Consider the following 18,974-nt stretch of genomic DNA (forward strand, 5'->3'; position numbering starts at 1 on the left):
AAAAAGCAATACATAGCCTGGTGGGGGCACAAGTAAAACGCGACTTTTCAAATCCGTTTCAGATCAACAACCAGCACATGCCTGGCCTCAAACCATCAACAAGAAGTGTTTTCCATTTTGCATTCAAAACATTATCGGTCTACCTGGAGACATGTTTTTTTTTTTTTTTTTTTTCATGCAGAAATCTTACCTGGTTTTTTATTTATTTATTTTATTTTATTTTTTTTCATGTCTTCCAGTTTAAAGAGGAGATCTCGAAGCGGTTCAAAGCCAAACAAGACCAGTTGGTTTTGATTTTTGCAGGGAAGATCTTGAAGGACGGTGACAGTCTCAGCCAGCATGGCATCAAAGATGGCCTGACCGTTCACCTCGTCATTAAAACAGCACACAAGTAAGGCCACTTTTTTTTTTTTTTTTTTACAAAACTTTCTGATTCACTGAAACAATTGACCAGCTTTGACAACTTGAGTTTAACTATTTTTTTCCCTCTGTAGGGCAGCAGATGGCAGTAGCACCTCAGCCTCTAGTTCAACCTCCACCCAGGCAGGCAATTCCAGCGCCTCTAGTCCGGCCGCCAACCCTGCCCCCACAACAGTCCCCACCGGGTCTGGCCAGGCACCGACACAGACGCCCAACATAATGAGTGAGTCCGCCTGCGTGCTGCTCTAATTAAAAACACTCTCCTTGCCAAAGATTACCTCGCTAAGTCAGCACTTATCCCCCTGCAGGTGGCTTCGGAGACCTGGCCAGTCTAGCTGGTCTGGGAATGGGCTCGGCTAACTTCATGGAGCTGCAGCAGCAGATGCAGAGGCAGCTCATGTCCAACCCGGAGATGCTCTCCCAGATCATGGAGAACCCCTTGGTGCAGAACATGATGTCCAACCCCGACCTGATGAGGCAGATGATTATGGCCAACCCACAGATGCAGCAGCTGATGGAACGTAACCCTGAGATTTCCCACATGCTCAATAACCCTGAACTCATGAGACAGGTGAGAGTGGGGGGGATGCCCTAAAGGTGCCTGGAGAACACTCAGATTTTCTTCATTCAACATGTTAGTTGTGTGTTTCGACATAAACCTCAATCTGCTTTGCTTCCACCCCCTTTTTTGTCCTGCCTCTCAGACCATGGAGCTCGCCAGGAACCCAGCCATGATGCAGGAAATGATGCGAAACCAGGACCGCGCCCTGAGCAACCTGGAGAGCATTCCAGGAGGTTACAATGCCTTGAGGAGGATGTACACGGACATCCAGGAGCCCATGTTCAGCGCAGCCAGAGAGCAGGTCTCTGTGAGGAACCCGTTTCTATCTCCCCTCACTTTATTGTGACTTAAACCCTGTGTACTAAACTGTATTTAAAAAATGTTTTCTTTACAGTTTGGAAGCAACCCGTTCTCAGCTCTTGGCGGAAACTCTGACTCTGGCGCTCAGCCGTCGCGGACAGAGAACCGAGAGCCTCTGCCCAACCCGTGGGGGCCTCCGAATTCTTCAAACCCCTCTGAGAGCGGAGGGGGAACCACAGGAAGCACGAGCACCTCGGGAACCACCAACCCAAGTGTGTCCAACCCTCTGGGCGTCAATCCTGCGAGTCTGGGAAATGGTACGCTGGAGACATTCGCTCGTGTTCTCCTGATAATAAATAAGAGTTAGCTAATAAAGCAGCTAGAAGCTAATGTGAGGGTAGTTAGCATCTGCTTCACAGCTTCCTGTCGGTGCTAAACTAAATCGTCTTTTTAATGACTCTCGGCTTTATTCTATTTAGTTTTGCAATAAGCAGCTTTTAAAACCAGATTAGAATTTTTGAAACATTTATTTTATTTGTGAAATTTAAAAACAGGCCTTTTTAATCTTTTGACTGTAGGGCTAGAACAAAACGAGACAGTAAAAGCAATAATGTATCGACTGGATTAGAAAAAGTATTTAATTTGTGACGCATTCAGTTGTAAAAAGACAAACTGGGGGTTATTCTGAAATCTTTTGTCGTTCCTGTGAATCCAGTGTTCGGCGTCGTCTTTGCCTCCAGGGCTCGATGTTTTGGTAACATCCCTATTTAGTTACGTTCACTCCTGGATGTTTTTGTTTTGTGCTGCAGGCATGTTCAACAGCCCCGGCATGCAGAGTCTACTCCAACAGATCTCCGAAAACCCTCAGCTGATGCAGAACATGCTGTCTGCTCCGTACATGCGCAGCATGATGCAGTCACTGGCTCAAAACCCGGAGTTAGCCTCACAGGTGAGGATCATAAAGTCGTAGATTAAATATTGATATTGATATTAAATATTGATATTCTGGACTTAACTCGGCCTTGGACGCATTTTCTTGAACATTACAGAAAAAAAAAATATCACCTCAAGTCTTTATTCTATACTTTAGCTATATTGGTTTATACTTTTGGCTGTCTAATATCTGCTTTAACATTTAACCGAACTGAGTAGGCAGCGTGGACTGCTGCTGGAGCCAAATGACTAATACTTTATTTCTCCCCTCACTCAGGTAATGATGAATAATCCATTATTCTCTGGAAACCCACAGCTGCAGGAACAGTTCAGATCTCAGCTGCCCATTTTTCTTCAGCAGGTACCGTTTCCATTTTCATCTAAAACACAGTTTTTGAAACTGACTGAAGCAAAACACTCCCTGGCCTTATAATCAGGGCTGCTGCAGGGCCTCAGCATGTCTTTATTATGTCCATATTTTTATACGTTGCTGTAAATGACATTTAGTTATGTTTGTTCATTCATACGATCATCCATCAATACCTTCCCAGCAAAGGAATTTTTTTCTGTGCTGCTCCTTAAGCTAGCACATTTTTGTTTAAAAAAAAAAATTAAAATCCAAAATGTTTTGTTACATAAACCTAGAACCAACTTTTTACTTTGTATTTATTTAAGTTTTGCTATGAAACAAAATTTTTTTTTTTTTTATTTTTTTGAAGCCAGATAAAATGTTATTCATTAATTTGATTGAATATTTTTTGAGTATAAATTAAGCTATTTTTTTTTTTGTAATTCATGCAATTTAAATCGTAAAAAATTATTAAAATCAGAATAAAAAAAATTAAGTTCTTAAATTTTAGCAATTCAAGTATGTTTTTCTTCTTTTGTATGATGAAAACTTACAATTTAAGTTGTTTTATATCATTTATTTTACTTCTGTGTCTTTTTTCTGTGCATTATACCAATCCGTGTTTTGTTCATACCACACGTGTGTCTGATCGGGGATAAAAAAAAATAATTTTTTTAAATAATTACTCAATTTTTAAACTGTATTTTCACCTCCAGTATTTGAATTCTAAACGGCTTATAACATAAACTTACCATCTTTCTGGCTTTGATTTCTGTGGTCTCGTCGGTCACGCTGCTGAAATTTGAATTGCCCACAGTCACCTTTGCTAATTGTCTGCTTCCATTTCTGCCCGTCTCCAGATGCAGAACCCTGAGGCGCTGTCTGTCATGACCAATCCCCGGGCCATGCAAGCTCTAATGCAGATCCAGCAGGGCCTCCAGACGCTGCAGACGGAAGCCCCAGGCCTTATGCCCAGGTAGGCAGAGCGAGGCGTCACCTGCACAAACACACACTGGGATTTAGTCTTGAGTTTGGATTTAACATTTGTGTTTGTCTTTTTCCTTTGGCCCAGTTTGATGACGGGTGGAATTCCAGGCGTGCCCACAGGAGGCGCCGTTCCCGCGGAGAACCCCGCCTCGTCTCCCAGCAGTGCTGCAACAAACCCTGCTCAGCAGCAGCTGATGCAACAGATGCTCCAGATGTTTGCTGGAGGAGGTGGAAGTGGAGGAGGAAACGGAACGGTACGCGACCACACACACACACACACACACACACACATACTGAAATCACCATACTGTGCATATTGGTGGTTGTTTTTTTTTTTGTCTTACTTCAATCTGTACTGACTGTTCCCATCAGAGCCAAACCCCAGAGGTGCGGTTCCAGACCCAGCTAGACCAGCTGAACGCCATGGGCTTCATCAACCGCGAGGCCAACCTGCAGGCCCTCATTGCTACTGGAGGAGACATCAACGCCGCTATCGAGAGACTGCTGGGCTCACAGCCCTCGTAAAGACATACAGTACATATTGACGCGCTCATAAACACGCATTTAACACATAACAAACCCAAAATCCACTGCGAACCAACAGAAATTTATGTGTATTGTCCCAAAACCTTACAGAAGAAACTTGGGCAAGAACTGAAAGACCCTCATTCAGCATCTGTTCTAAGATCATTCCCTATTTTCTTTCCCCCCCACCCCCCTTTCACTTCTTTCGTTCGGCACCATCCAGCCGGTTTCACCCACAGAGTTCTGCGGTAGGGGTCGGACTGAACCGCTCCCTCCTCAAAGCGCGTACTGACGCGAAGAGAAAGGGACTCCCGACCGTTTATTTTTGGGGTTTTTTTTTTTTTTTTTTGACTCATCGTTTCTTTCACGTAAATCTGAAGTAGCGCTCCGTAGGCAAAACGTTCACGTGATCCAAACGCAACCCGTGCGATGTGAAAGGCAGTCGGCTCTGTATCGTGCCTGGTTCCCGTCGGGCAGGTTGGTGGTTTCTATAAGCTGTGATCCTGAAAGCCAGCAGGAGAGCAGACGCTCGCAGAAGTCCCAACCGCCGCCCCTCCCTCCATCCTTGTCCTCAACACTTTTCCACACGCCGCTGGTTTTTGCCCAACAGCTTTCACTATTTATTGCAAGCGCCTTCCACACTTTCACCCTTCCAAAAGTTGTAATTCGTCACTCCGGATCAAAGTGCCCACGTGTAAGCGCAGTGTCTTCTAGGAATCGTTTCTCCTCCTTCTGAGTCGCCGTCGCTTGTCCCGCTGTCCGACTCCGACCAGGGGGATCATGGGTAGTAAAGACCGGCCTCAGACGGGAGACGTGACGTCCCACCTCCGCTGAAATTCTCATTCAAGACTGTAACCATAATCGTTTCCGTCACACAGCGGCTTCCCTGAAGCACAGGCCGTTGCTGTTGTGAACATGACTTTTACAAACCATCTTTGATTTCGTTTAAATCGGATTGTTCTTCGTCTTCTCTCTTCCTGTTTGAGGTGCAGTTAGTACCTAGATATGAAGCTGATTTATTTTCCATGAATTACATGTGGAAATCAAATGAGTCAAAGTATGACATAATGGAAAGGCTTTAAAAAAAAAAAAAACAAACAAAAAAAAACAACAGTGATGGCACCATACTTTGCTCCAATCATAAAGTCTAGGTTGTATTATTATTATTATTATTATTATTTTATTCTTTTTGAAATTCTCAGCATTTGTAGTTGTGGTGAACTTGGCAACTGCTTCAGTAGCTCTGCTCTGTCTGTTGACCTCAGCTGAATTAAAATAAAGAAATCCATCTCCCAGTCGAAAATGTTTGAACTAACTTTTAACAGTACTGTACTAAAATAAAATAAAAAAAGTAATAAATCATGGTTAAAAACCATTATTCCCCCGTCTCATTTTGATTACAGTATGGTGATGGGCCAGGAACTTTAAAGGCCCCACAATGTTCTGTCTTGTTTTAATGGGAAAGTGTGAAATAAAAGCTTACATTTGCCTCCAAGTTTGTTTTTAAAGTGCATATAATTGAGACTCTCTGTGCAGTGTGGAAAAGTATGGCGAATGTTTTAATCCCTTTTTTCCAAATCAGGATATATAGTGCCTTGTGAAAATATTCATTCCCCCTTTGAGCTTTTTCACTTTTTGTCGCATTAAAACTTCAATGTGTTTCATGTAATCGACCAAAATTACCACGCATCTGTGGACAAGTGGAGTGAAAAGGGTACGTTGGTTTTAAAACTTTTGCAATTAAGAATACAAAAAAAAAAAAAAATCTGAAACATTTCCATTGCAAATGTATGCACACCTTTTACTCTGGCACCCCCAAATAAAATCCAGTGCAACCAGATGTCACCTAGTTTGTAAAAAGTCCATTTTTTGTGTCTTAATTTAATGTCATCTGTTCTGCGAAGGCCTCAGAGGTTTGTTGGGGGAACAAACCGCAGCATGTAGACCAAGGAGATTAAAGGGAGGGTACGGTTCTGAAACGGTTCCAGCTTTAGATCAGAAGACTCTGCAGTTATTCAGCTGAAAATGTAAAGATTACGGCAGAACTGCAGATCAGAGCATCTGCAGAGAGGCCTGTAGTAGCTCTGGGTGAGTTACAGAAATCCGATCCAGACGGGAGGATCTGTTGACAGGGCAGCTATTTGATTGTACTCTCTAAACATCTGGCCTTCGTGGGAGAACTGCAAGAGGAGGGCAAATGTTGAAAGGAAGCCAAAAGAAGCCTTGTTTGCCACAAGCATTGAAGGAGAGACACAAAGCATGGAAAAGTAGCTGTTGAGACTGAAGCTGGATTTTCTGATCAACCTAAAGAAAAAAAATTAAAGAAAAGGTTTGGCAGAAAAGTTGTACAGAACGCCACCTTGATCACACCGTCCCCCTCAGTGAAACATGGTGGTGGCAGCATTGTGCTTTGGGGATGTTTTTCTTCAGGATGGCTGAGGAAGTTGGTCAAAGTCAATGGCGATGAAAGGCGGACAATTAGTCAAAGTCAGGCCAATCCTGAGAGAAAACCCGATGGAGGCTCACCTTCAAAAAGGATTATTAGCATTACTAATGGCTCCGTTTCTCAACATCCTGTTTTTAACGTAGGACAATCCAGACGGGTCAAGTTCAAGCTTTTGAATTAGAACTCTTTCAGTTCATCCCAATGTCAAAGCTGCAGGGAAAGAAATATCTCTTTCCGCACGTGAGGCTAAACTTAACACTGTTTTTTATAATCTCCATAGAAAAATAAAAAAGTGCTCGCTTTAAAAAAAAGAACATGGAAATTAGAATATCGTCTCAAACCTTGAACTTGTGTTCCTGGATTTTGAACGTGAGACTGGTGGTCAAAGAGGGTGACGTGTCCCGGCTCACGCACATCCACCTGCAGGGCGAGGTTTACTCTCATACAAATGAGTCTGGGAGTGCAGCGGAGGGTGGAGTCTGTACCTGCGAGTGGTTCTACCTGTTCCACCTGCTCTCCGTCCTCCCGGCCCTCCTCTGGGTGTCAGCTGATGAGCAATCAGGAGTCCTGCTTCTTCGTTTTCCGGCCGTCTTCAAACAGGAGCTGCTCCTCGTCTTCCACGGCGAACAGAGATTTCTTTTCTCCCTGTCATTTTCCGCTTTCGCACAAAACCAGGGAGGGAGGATACTTTTGTTTTCTCTTTCTTAATAAATACTCCTTTCAAAAAATTTGAAAGTGGCTTTTGGGTATTTGTGAGGTGGAAGACGGACCCATCAGCATGGGCTCGGATGATTCGTACAACTTTGTATTTAAAGGTAAGCCACGTTTAATCCAGCCATAATCGTCTTGGAAGAAGGAAATTATTGCGCCGCATTTCTACACATTCGGGACAAAGCAGATTTTATCTGTTTGCTGCCGCTTCTAAGAAAATGTAGCGTAGATATAAGGAAGTGATTGCTTCCTGCCTGCTTTGACTGAATGCTGTGACCTTTGACCTGCTAGATAAACATGACTTCTCACACTCCCAGAGGAACAGGCGCAGTGCGTCGTGGCGTTTCTTCCGAGAGCGGCAGTGATTTTCTACTTCCCTCATTCCAGACTGAACTCGCACTCAATGTGGATGTGCCACGTTGGTGTGATGTCACACAATCTGGCATCCAGCGAGTGTGACAGAAAGTCTGCATGTGGCAGATGAGATAAAGGTTATCTGATCCATTTTGGTTTCAGGAAACGTGCAGCGAAATCGGAGTGATCACTTATTAATAAAAATGGACATAATAGGAACTTGTTGGCGCGTGTCTGTGCAGTGGTTTTGATCGGGGAGTCCGGTGTGGGGAAGAGCAACCTCCTGTCCCGCTTCACCAAGAATGAGTTCCTGCACGACAGCCGCACCACCATCGGCGTGGAGTTCAGCACGAGGACCGTCCAGCTGGACAACTTCACCATCAAAGCTCAAATCTGGGACACAGCTGGGCTGGAGCGTTACAGGGCAATCACCTCAGCGTGGGTACACACACATAAACACACACACACACACACAGGCGAGATTAATATCCGAGAAGTCAAAGGTACACACAATAATCGAGTGATCAGTTAATTTGCGACTTGCTGTTGGTAACCCCTCCCTTTTATTACCAGCTGCACCTCTTCTGTGCTTATCACACCTTGCTAAAGTATGCACACCCCTTGTACTGTTCCACTTATTCTTTCAAAGTATTTTATACGATAGACCAACACAAAGTGAAAATGAAAAGTGGTTCTCACAATTTTTGGCAAATAAAGATGTAAAACATAAATAAATAAAATGGTGTGCATTTATATTTGGGCCCCCTTGAAACTGAACAAACTTGGTAAATAGAGTCAGTCTTTGTGTAAATTGCTCCCTGGTTTAGTCTACGTTCAAGACGCGTTGACCTGCAGAGCACTAAGATCCGGAACACTTCATTACCATGAAAAGCATAGTAGTGGCGGCATCATGCTGAACTTTTCTTCCATAAGCACAGAGAATACCAACCAAACATACACTTAGAGGAGGCTGAACACAAATGCAGGCCACACTTTTCAGACTTTTATTTGTAAACAACCCTGATAACTGCACAGCTTTTTCCTTCGCCTTTACAATTATACGTTACTTTTTTTTTTTTTTTTTTGACCTGTCGCATAAAATGTGGACAAAACACACTGGAGTCTGTGCTTTTTACGTGATAAAAATCTGAAAAGAGTGTGAATATTTTACTGACCCATGCAAGTGAATCTAAACTCTGTTTCCTTCTGGTGCATTCAGCTACTACAGAGGAGCGGTTGGAGCGCTGCTGGTGTACGACATCAGCAAACATCTGACGTACGAGAGCGCCGAGCGGTGGCTGAAGGAGCTGTATGATCACGCAGACCCTCACATGGTGGTTATGCTGGTGGGCAACAAGAAAGACCTGGAGAGCCTCAGGACCGTTCCCACAGAGGAGGCCAAAGATTTTGCAGGTGAACTCAATTGCTTCCTTATGTGCCGAAAGGATTTCCCCTCAGGAATAAACCGATTTTCATCATGTCGGATGTTTGCCACACCATTCCAGATAAGAAAGGCCTCATGTTCATGGAGACGTCGGCGCTGGACTCCACAAACGTAGAAGCCGCTTTCAACGAAGTCCTCACAGGTAAGAAGAGACACAGCGCCACTCTGGTTTACGGGCAACTTTTAAGGCGACACCCTAAATGTTTGATCTCCCCAGCGATCCATAAGAAGGTGGCCAGCAGAGAGGTGACCCGCGGCTCCATCAGCGCAGTGACCCTGTCCAGTCCGCTGGGGCCGACAAGAGAGGCTCAGGACGAGAGGAAAGGCTGCTGCAAGAGTTCCTGATGGACTGATCTGTGTTGAACCGACACCATGCTTGACTGAAGCTAAAGCCCTCAGCGTCTCTTTCAGTCCGATGAGCGAGGCAGCGCAGTCTGTTGGAAACCTTTTTAAGTGTAAACTGTACAGTTTGTAGGTCATTGATTTAGTGCTCAGGCATCGAGTGAATCCGTCTTTTATAGTCACATTTTATAGCAAATGTTTCTGCAGAGCAGAGGGCCGGTGGGAAAATTTCTACTTTAGGTAGCTGTGTTATTCGTTCTCTTCACGTTTTAAGAGATGCTTTGCAAAGTCGTGTTTTGTTTTTTGTAAGCGGGAGAATTTTGACTTGGAATAAATTATTTAAATGTTTGTGTTTCCATGTTGGAATTATTTACACATTCCTGCCATAAAACAAAGATGGTGCCTAAACTAATTTAAGATCGCAGTTGCTGACTCTTGTGTCGCTGGATACCAGCGGACTAAAAAGAAATGTGTTTAGTTTAGGCGAAAAGTGTGGAAAAATGTGTATTATTTTTTTGTTTGAAGAGCTCTGGTGACGTCTGTGTTGGTCAAAAGAAACTCAAAATGTGTCTTAGATGAAAGCCAAGTAGACCCCTTTAAGATGATACCAAATACTACATCATAGGGCTTTGACAAATATCTAAACCAGACTCCAAAAAGAGAATTCATCTGAAGGGGATGTTAACTTCATGAACTGATAACTATGAATAACCACTTTAGAAGTGCTATCATGCCAAAATATCATCCAGATCTTTTAAAAAATTATGGCTAAGTTTTACCACCCTGACATGGGCCAAATTGTGAAGTGTTGGTCTCTGGCTCACAGATGTGCTAACTGAGGGTTAGCAGCAGGATCACACCTCAGCCGCACCTCAGATCATCTGCTAAGCCTGCTTACAGCCAACTTAGCCGTCAACACTTTGCCCTGTGCTCCACCCTTTCTCATCCATTGATCCGTACCACATCCCTGCTGTTTGTAAATCTCTTGCTCCATCCACCACTTGGAAACGGTGATGGACGCTGCTTAAACTCTTAAATCATAAGGCAGAAAAATTGCACCTGACCTGGAGGTGTCGGTCCAGCTGAGGTGACTCAGGAAAATAGAATTAGAACTATACTTTTTTTTTTTCCTCGTGTTTCATGCTTACACAAATTAAACTAAAATTAAACCGTTTTATTCTAAGGGATCACTACTAAACTTGACAGAAGCTGTTTAGGATTTGAAGGTGTTGTGTCGCCTTGCAGCCTGCAGGTGGCGGTACTGACATAACCTTTGCTCGATGCCAGACAAGAAGAAAATGAAAAGCTCAACTTTATTTATTTCCCTCAGTGCATCTCATTTAGCTAATTGCTTGCTAAGCTCTCCTTAGTGATCACCTTGTTACTTTTTTGGCTTTAACATCTTTCTGTTTCCTCCAACTTCCTCAAACTTTGTTCGGGAAACACAATGTCTGACTGTTTCCCCCCACCCCTCAAAATATCAGATCCATTCATGTACAGTATGCTTTGATGTATTATATATGTGTGTGTGGTGTTTTTATACATCTGCACACTCAGGATGTGACCACGCAGGCTCATATGGCACAACTGAGAGAATATAAATCTGAAGCAGCAGTGTTTAATGACATTCTGGACAGTTAGAGCCCCTATCTCTGGCTCACAGATGTTCGCGTGAAGCTTTACTGTGGTATGAGTGTGTCTGCATGCGTTTGAGGGAGAATCCTCTGATGGTTTTGTCACAGTGAAATGACCGCAAATGCACAGTTTTTATTAATTCTTTCTAATGAAAAAATTATTAAAAAAAAAGGGTCTGCTGAAGGCAGTAAATGTTTAATTATGTTCTGTGAAGGAAGATTTTTTTTTTTTTTTTATGGCCTTGGGGGGAAGGGACATCTGGAGTAATAATCCGTGCAGGTTGAGAGTGTGGTCATGGAATCTGTAAATCTTTGTCTTTGCAAGCCTATGGGTTGGAGATGCGTTTTACAAAAGAAAGGTTGATTTTTCTTAGCGTTTCTCAGGTTAATGCAAATTGGTCCTGATGTGTAGATCAGGCATTTTTGACTTTGCTTCAAAGCCAATCAGCTCACAGAGGTTGGAAAGATTCGGGTTCTGCGTGTAAGTGTGACAGCTGCTATACCTCCATGCTGTTAGACATGTGTAGCTTGTAAAAAGTGAATGTTAGACTGGGACTCAAATGTCAGAGTTCTGTCACCTCTGACCCCGAGGCGGATCTGTTTATCTACCGTTTAAAATTCCTCTCCCTCCCAGCGCTTGGTTTCTAAGGGGGGATTACAGACTTATCTTTCAAGAATTTACAGCTGCAGTGCCAGATCCGCAGGGGTTCAATTGTGATATTTCTATTTTCTGGGAAATTTGACCCTGTGGAAAAAGGATCCTTTAATGCTGACGCTTTCCGAATTAGCTGCTCCTCTTGGTTTCACTGAGCTCAGCTTTTGTTGTTTATTTCTACTTCCTGTGTTTGTTCGTGACCAAATGTCCTTACAAGAGATCATTATCACAAAAGTATTTACAACTCTTCCACTTTCTTCACATTTTGACGTATTACATCCACAAAATTGAGTGTGTATTTCGTGCTGGAGACCAACACACAAAATATTTCATAATTGTGAAGTGGAGGGAAATGTATGCATGGTTTTCAAACGTTTTTGCAGATCATAATCTGAAAAGTGTGGCCTGTGTTTCTGTTCATCCAGATTTCTACACGTAGAGATTGAAATTCTTGCACATTTTCTTTTGTAAAATAACCCAACCTGTTCCAGATCAGATGGAGAGCATCTGTGAAGATCCATTTTGGCTGACATTTGGATATGCTTTGATCTAAATCATTACGTTGCAGTATCTGGATTCATCTTTATGTCTTATAACCAGACGTCTTTAGCTCTCTTCAAGCTGAAGAAAAATGAACTAATAAACGACTGTCGTAAGAGAAGTAATGATGAGCTGATGAGAATATTTTAAAGAAAACAGTGGGAACACATTTCGAAACATGCTAAAATATTCAGTGTGACTTAAAAGCAGAAAAAAAAAAAAAAAAAAAAGTAGCATTTCACAAATGTGCATCATGCACCCCAAACACCAGGAACATGACCTCTTAAACGTCCAGATGGGATGGAATGAGACTAGTCTGGCCGTCCTTGTGTTCAAACCAGACGTTGGGCAAGTTTAGCCCAGAGATGTGGCAAACAAACTAATCAGTTGAAAATGTTAAATTTCCCTGTAATTGCTGAGAGGCCAGGCAGCTGCGGCTGTGAATTACTACAATCTGTAGTGATTACCAAAACTGCACAGAACACCTGCACGCTAGCCAAGCACAGAGTGCTGCTTTTCTCCTCAACCTAGAGGTCACTGTCTCACTCAGACAGATACGCTTAAGGATCAAGTAGAAATTGACAGGTGTAGCTTGCAACACTGCGTCCAACTGTCTCAAGGCTCCAACTATAATCACAAACACAGGCAGGAAACCAAAGTCCAAGCACCGGCGCACAACAGCCGCTGTCCTCCTTCGTCTGTCAGTGCATGTCAGCTAAACACTGCTGATTTTTCAAATTTCCACATCAGCTCACAACATCACAGACATAGAGCCAAAGTCATTGCTCGCCAATCGCCATGGTGATGTTGTTATGGTGACTAATCAAAGAAGAGGTGAGCTGTGTGTTCAGATTGTAACACTGCCCCCCCCCCCAAAAAAAATATATATATATATAACACGCAAAGCAGCGACGGAAACAGCAAACAAGCAGAGAGGCTGATTAACACAAGTCGGAGGCTGAGGATGAAACGTTGAGTGAGTGTTTATCGCTCTTGCATGAAAACTGAAAGCTGTTTAGTCTCAGCTCTCAAGCTTGTTTTAACATTAAAATGTGCTCAAACCAGTTTTCATAACGGTTTGTTTGTACATTTGCCTGCCATCTTGTGTTCAGCTGAATCACCCCGCTCCTCACAGCATACATCCACACTCAAGTTAATTAACTCCTTTCGAAATCGCCTTGTTTCGTATCAGAGCCTGCTGTGCTCTGCTTTTCACGTTCGCAGCCCTGCCGCTGTCACACGGCTCTGAAACAAGTTTCAATCAGACGTGTTGCTGGTGAGTCACAGATGCGACAGACTCGGTCTTTGTCCGTTTTGCGTAACGTCGCTTGTAATCTGCGACCGCCACGGAGTTTTACCTGTGAGTTTCTGATGCAACATGTGTAAAACAATGGACGGAAGCATTATTTGAGGAATTCTTTTACATGAAGCCCCGAGACCAGAAAAAAATTACACTTTGCTAATTTTTTCTACCCCATGTCAATTGTGGTGGCTGAAGGACGCAACTTAACTCAAGTTCTTAACATCAGCATCGAAGAATAGATGCAGAGATAAACTACCGAAGGGTAGTTTATAATTATTATTATTATCTCCATTTCTTCCCACTGATGAATAGCTGAGTGTAGCACAGCTAGATATGACAGGAAGTTGGAAAAGATGGATTTTCTTTTCCCCCTCATTTTTTTTTTACTTTCACTATACAGTAACCATTTGAGCAGATGATGTTTGATTAACGTATGGAAACATCATACAAAAATGCCATTGAAACAATTTCACATATCTTTTTACACTTTCCTATGACTGTTGCTGTTTCTCTGTGCAATAAGACATGTAAAGTAAGAGGTACATATGCATCTTTTGGGCTGTAATCATCAGCTTTTCCATTAGTGTCGACAGTAATTGTTTCTATTATATATGAAATATTAATTAGATTTTTTTGTGGTCTTATTTAGCTGCTGTATAACTTTAAGCTTCCCCCTTTCCCTAATTCATACCTCTGTGTGGCATCCAGCTGTTGCATTTATTTCCAAATTACTTTCATTTTGTAGATATAAACCAAACATTTTCTATGCGCAAACCCATTCAGTATCAGTTTATTTCTCCTGGTAGTTAAACATTTTACGAAAAAATGGTGATCAGTATCAAAAAGAATGGCCACATGTCATGAGTAGCAACATTTAAGTGACTGGGCCGGTCATTTAGTTCCTTTTCCAGTTTGTTTGGATTGTTTCACGCCTTTCTTTGTGGGGTTCAAAATGGATTCTCCTGTGACGTGACGTTTCTGCCTGGACCACCACATGCATCGGCTCTTACCCACCAGGGCAATGTTACAGATCCACTTTGACAACCAGTGATTGAAAGTAATGTTCTTATAGTCTGATGACAGGAAGAGGTGGTTATGTAATGTTAATAAATGATAACCACCTGCAAGTGTTTACTTCTGATCGTGAGCTTCCTTGTTTTATGAGAGTCAGCCGGCCCAAAAGGAGATCCGAGCCACAATAAATGGAACTAAAGGACAATGCAAAGTTTCCAGGAAATTATGTACCGCAAATCAGTCAACATATGTGTGACGTTTTCGTAATTTCTTGTCTACTTGCCTCCACAATTCATAAAATCGGAACACTCTGATACTTGACTGCAAAGGAAACTAAACAGATATGCATAAATCTGAAACAGAATGAAATGGGAGCAGGATGGGATGAACTGGCAACAGACTGGAACAAAGCAAGAGTGTGACTGGGTGAACTGACATGGTTCTGATCATGACTTGGACCGTTTCAGTGATGCTGTGTTTCTCATGGGCCTAGAAACTCTCTGAACTGCTGCTCCTTTTGTATTTGCTACGTCTGGGTCCATGACTCCTTTCTTTATGTCTTCTGGTTGTTGCTGTGTTTTGACCTTCACTGTAGACGATATTTTCGCTATTTTCTGAGCAGAGTTCATCACCAGCCGTATGGACTTCCGTTGGGAATCATAAACTTGCACCCCAGAGCTCCTAAATGAATGTCTCGTAAGGCCAAAACCTGCAAGAGAAACTTTTCATCTCCTCCTTCATGAGAAGGCGGGGACGGGCAGTAATACCCCACGCCATCCATGCAGTGCTCTGTTTTTTGTCAAAAGAAGCACAAAGGCGCCTGGTAATACATTAAGAGAAAAAAAATAGGTGTGTTATGCACTTTATGAGCAAATATTTCCAAGTCTGTCTAATACCCCTCTACTTTTGTTCCATGCAGTTCACAGAGGAGGTGCAGACCAGACAAAATGCCTTTGTCTAGATACAAAGATGCCACATTTGCAGAAGACGTTGTTGTTTCACTGATGTGAACTCACTGAGAGGGAGCATGTATGCGTGTTCGTGTGTGTGTGTGTGTGTGTGTGTTTGGGAAAATAGCAGGTGTTACACTGACAGCCTTAGTGAGATAAGTCTCCTTGGAGTTTGGTATTGTGGGAAAACACATGTTGCTGTCGACATTCTTGTGAGGGTTTTAGGACCAGAGGTTTAACTGAGGCCATGTTGCCAAAAAAGAAATTGCATGTGGACTTTTTCAGTGTGTACAAGTCCAGATGAGTTTCTGAAGCCATTACTGCATGCATCCTGTCCAGTTTCCTCTGTATGCTGCGAATGCCACAGGATGAATCTAAAAATACCACGGGCCCAAGAGGAAAAGAAGTGAAGATGGGAAAATCATTTACACAAGAGCAAGAAGAAAAAAAAAAAAACAGTAATCTGGAAGCAAGGGCTGCAAACTCTCAGTGCCACAGACTCATTTGTTTTTAAAAGTATTCCTCTGACAAAGTCAAACAGATTTAATTCTGTGAGGAGGATTGTTGCACTGTTGCATCACCTCATGTGTAAATAGGATGAGATTGTCCAAGAAAACCTAAAGTGACTGGAAGTGGTCGGTGGAGAAGTGGAGCTGAGATAAAAAATAAAACATATCCTGTTTTTAATGATGGTATAAACTTTCTCTGTTTCAATTTCAATAACAACAATAAAAAGACACAAAAAAAGGCTAAAGGTAAATGTTTTTATTATGTCCTCCCATCCTCAATTTCTACCTTATTTATTCATTCATCACTAATTTGAATTTTACATTTAATTATTTTTATTTAGTTGTTTCATATTTTGAACATTTCCGACGGAAGGCTGCTGTACGACCCTGAGAAGGACAAAAGGTTCGGTCTCAATTTGTTGGTCAGTATTAATCTGATCTTCCATCTAAAATGAAACTCTTTACAAATATTTTTTCATCTACTTCACAGCATGCCTTAGATCATTTTTGATGGCCGCTCGCTCTTTTTATGCTGGGGCCCCTTTCAAAATGAAGACAAGAAACCTCTTGTTGGACCCAGTCAATCTAGGAAACCTGCAGCGTCAAAACGGCGCCTAGCACAGCCCGACTGAAACGGACGGTGGGAAAATGAGAGCAAGATAAATCATTTCAAAATTTTGGCGCATGTTCCACCTTAATTTAACCTATGTTGAGTACAACTCAGCTGGAACACCAAACTGATTTGATCCAGGCAGGAAATAGTAATAAAGTATGATAGGGTTTGAGGGTCTCACCTGGACACAGGCTCCTTCCCTCCTAACAAACCTTAATACCTGTCAGATACTCTAGCTGAGCACTTTATGCATTTTAACCTTCTTTTAGTAAAGACATGCTTTTGCTGATTGTGGGTGTCCTTTGGGCCATTTCCATGCTGAAAAGATAAGCATTTGTCGGATTTTCAGCAGAAGCCGACAAAAGCTGACAGGACTGACTGATATTTGAATTTGTTTAAACGCCCATTTCCAGCTGAAGAAAAAACAGTCCCCAAGCATGATGCCTCTTCCACCATGCTTCAGTCTGGGTATGACAATAACTGTCTCGCTAAACTCTGTCCCATAGTACATATAATGTCTTGGAGTCCTTTTGACTCTGCAGAGGGATTTGATGTGAGATGTGATGAAGACAACTTCATTAAAAGCCAACTTGGACCGTTATACTTTATTGTTTTATAAATATAAACTTGTGATGTCAGCTTTTTTAAACTCTGTAAAAGAAAGGGACACAATCACACTTTTTGTTTTGGGGTGTGTGTGTGTGCGTGAGCTCACTGAGGGAACCGACTCACAGCTACAGTAATTAGACATGATTGTGACTAAACCCAGAGCAAATCTGTAGGAGATAAAGATACAGAAGATTTGTACAGGGATCGTGAAGACACAGTGATGATAAGGAGGAGGAGGAGTAGCAGTGGGCAGTTATGAGGAGGAGGAGGAGAAGAAGGAGGAGGAGAAGAAGGAGGAGGAGGAGGAGGAGGAGGAAATCCACATGGGAAGGAGCAGCCCGCGGCTCCGCTGCAGTGAGACACAGAGACCGGAGGAGAGGACGAGGAGCCTCATTTCTGCCCGGAGATGAAAAAGTCTTTAATCACACACTGAGCTGTGGGACTTCATTTCGGTGCCGGCATGTATTTTGGTATGTATACGCAGCATTAAGCTTTTACTCTCAGGGTTGGGTGGGAGGGAGGGGGGGTTGTTATTTTTTAATTTTTTATGTTTATGAAATCACAGCAGACTCACTTGTTGCATGCATCTTTAGATCTGCTGTCAGTTATCTGCAGAAATACTCAATCAGATGTGGTGCTCATCATTTACAAATGTCAGTTCGGTCTTTATGTTCCACTTTAAGTGCAACACGCAGAAATTTACGACGCAACAGTAGAAATTGGTAGGAAGAAATGTAATTCAGAAAACATAGAGCCACAACGTTCTTGTTAATGTCCTCAGCAGGATTTTACAAGTTGGTTGAATCGTGACAAAACGTGTGGAAATCTATAAACTAACATTTTTTTTATTCTTATTTTTTGGTTGGCTCATTCTGAATGAACATAATGAGCGTGTGATCTGGATTCTGTCGTCTCCTGTCCATGTTTGTGCATTTCACAACCTCGTTTCTACTCTGTAAAGTAAAATCCCCGAGCACACACAATGCTACATGCATACACATGCGCGCCGTCAGCCAAAGGCAATCAGAGTAATGGCAGAGCGGATGGGTGTGTTGGCTGATTTTGATGATGATGATGATGACGATGATTAAACTTGCACCCTGGTCCTGATTCAAGCTGCAATCAAGCTGGGAGAACATGTAAACTGGAGGCTGGACAATCAGGAACACAAACAGGACGCTTATCACGCTGGACCCTCTGGACTGGTTCTGTGTGTGTGTGTGTGTGTGTGTGTGTGTGTGTGTGTGTGTATCTACAAACCTTCTGAGATTTTCATCAAATACTTTGTTTGATGATAGGGTTGGTTATCTAACTACTTGCCTGTGCCAGAGAATTATTTTGATAAGACTTTAATAACTATGCCTTTGAATAAAAAAAAAGGAAAAAAAAAAAGAGAGAAGAAATGACTGAATGTACTCTAATGGAAGAAATGACAAACCTGTTCCAAAATAGTCGGTGTTGAATTAAAATGTAGTCTGCTGAGTATAAGCTATAAATCAGTGACATTTCTTGGATGAACCTTACCTTTGGTGAGCTCCTCCCTCTGCATCTCATGCCCAGATTTTTGTTGCTGCAAATAAAATAATGCTTTCACGGTTCAGACCCGTGTCTTTAAAGAATTGGTAATCAGTGTGGAATAATCCGCGTCGGGTTTTACCCATATGTATGTTGTCATTTCCATGCACGATGCAACCTAGGGTGATTTTAAAGCCAATAAAAACCAGATAATAACATATTTCTTTGTGTGTGTGTGTGTGTGTGTGTGTGTGTGTCT

General features: G+C 42.4%; 2 protein-coding genes across 3 annotated transcripts in view; both read left to right on the plus strand.

Annotated features, from left to right (window-relative positions):
• The window catches only part of ubqln4 (ubiquilin 4), a 12,700-nt gene extending 6,883 nt beyond the window's left edge, over positions 1-5,817 (plus strand). Inside the window, exons 2-11 of one of the 2 annotated variants that reach the window (XM_015044104.1) lie at positions 240-391; positions 495-643; positions 729-991; positions 1,125-1,289; positions 1,377-1,599; positions 2,092-2,231; positions 2,493-2,576; positions 3,425-3,540; positions 3,637-3,805; positions 3,924-5,817. In XM_015044104.1, coding sequence (XP_014899590.1) covers positions 240-391; positions 495-643; positions 729-991; positions 1,125-1,289; positions 1,377-1,599; positions 2,092-2,231; positions 2,493-2,576; positions 3,425-3,540; positions 3,637-3,805; positions 3,924-4,076 — 1,614 coding nt within the window. In that variant the 3' untranslated portion in view covers positions 4,077-5,817. The remainder of the gene's footprint in view (positions 1-239; positions 392-494; positions 644-728; positions 992-1,124; positions 1,290-1,376; positions 1,600-2,091; positions 2,232-2,492; positions 2,577-3,424; positions 3,541-3,636; positions 3,806-3,923) is intronic. The other variant, XM_015044105.1, reaches the window with a different exon arrangement.
• A 1,247-nt stretch (positions 5,818-7,064) lies between these two features.
• LOC106954534 (ras-related protein Rab-25-like) lies at positions 7,065-9,721 on the plus strand. Its single transcript, XM_015044106.1, has 5 exons — positions 7,065-7,337; positions 7,830-8,025; positions 8,807-9,000; positions 9,093-9,173; positions 9,249-9,721. Exons 1-5 carry the CDS (start codon positions 7,301-7,303, stop codon positions 9,374-9,376), a joined length of 636 nt encoding a protein of 211 aa, XP_014899592.1. The 5' UTR covers positions 7,065-7,300; the 3' UTR covers positions 9,377-9,721.
• Positions 9,722-18,974: the final 9,253 nt, after the last annotated feature.

Source organism: Poecilia latipinna, unplaced genomic scaffold (genome assembly GCF_001443285.1).
Source record: "Poecilia latipinna isolate Pla-1442-1.1 unplaced genomic scaffold, P_latipinna-1.0 Scaffold662, whole genome shotgun sequence".
Lineage (NCBI taxonomy): Eukaryota > Metazoa > Chordata > Actinopteri > Cyprinodontiformes > Poeciliidae > Poecilia > Poecilia latipinna.

What these genes read in the sequence shown, in the direction of transcription:
- LOC106954534 (XM_015044106.1), top strand. Translation starts at nt 7,301, where the DNA reads ATGGGCTCGGATGATTCGTACAACTTTGTATTTAAAG. An exon ending in TACAGGGCAATCACCTCAGC is followed by an intron (nt 8,026 to 8,806) that starts GTGGGTACACAC and finishes TGGTGCATTCAG; the next exon opens with CTACTACAGAGGAGCGGTTG. An exon ending in GGAGGCCAAAGATTTTGCAG is followed by an intron (nt 9,001 to 9,092) that starts GTGAACTCAATT and finishes ACACCATTCCAG; the next exon opens with ATAAGAAAGGCCTCATGTTC.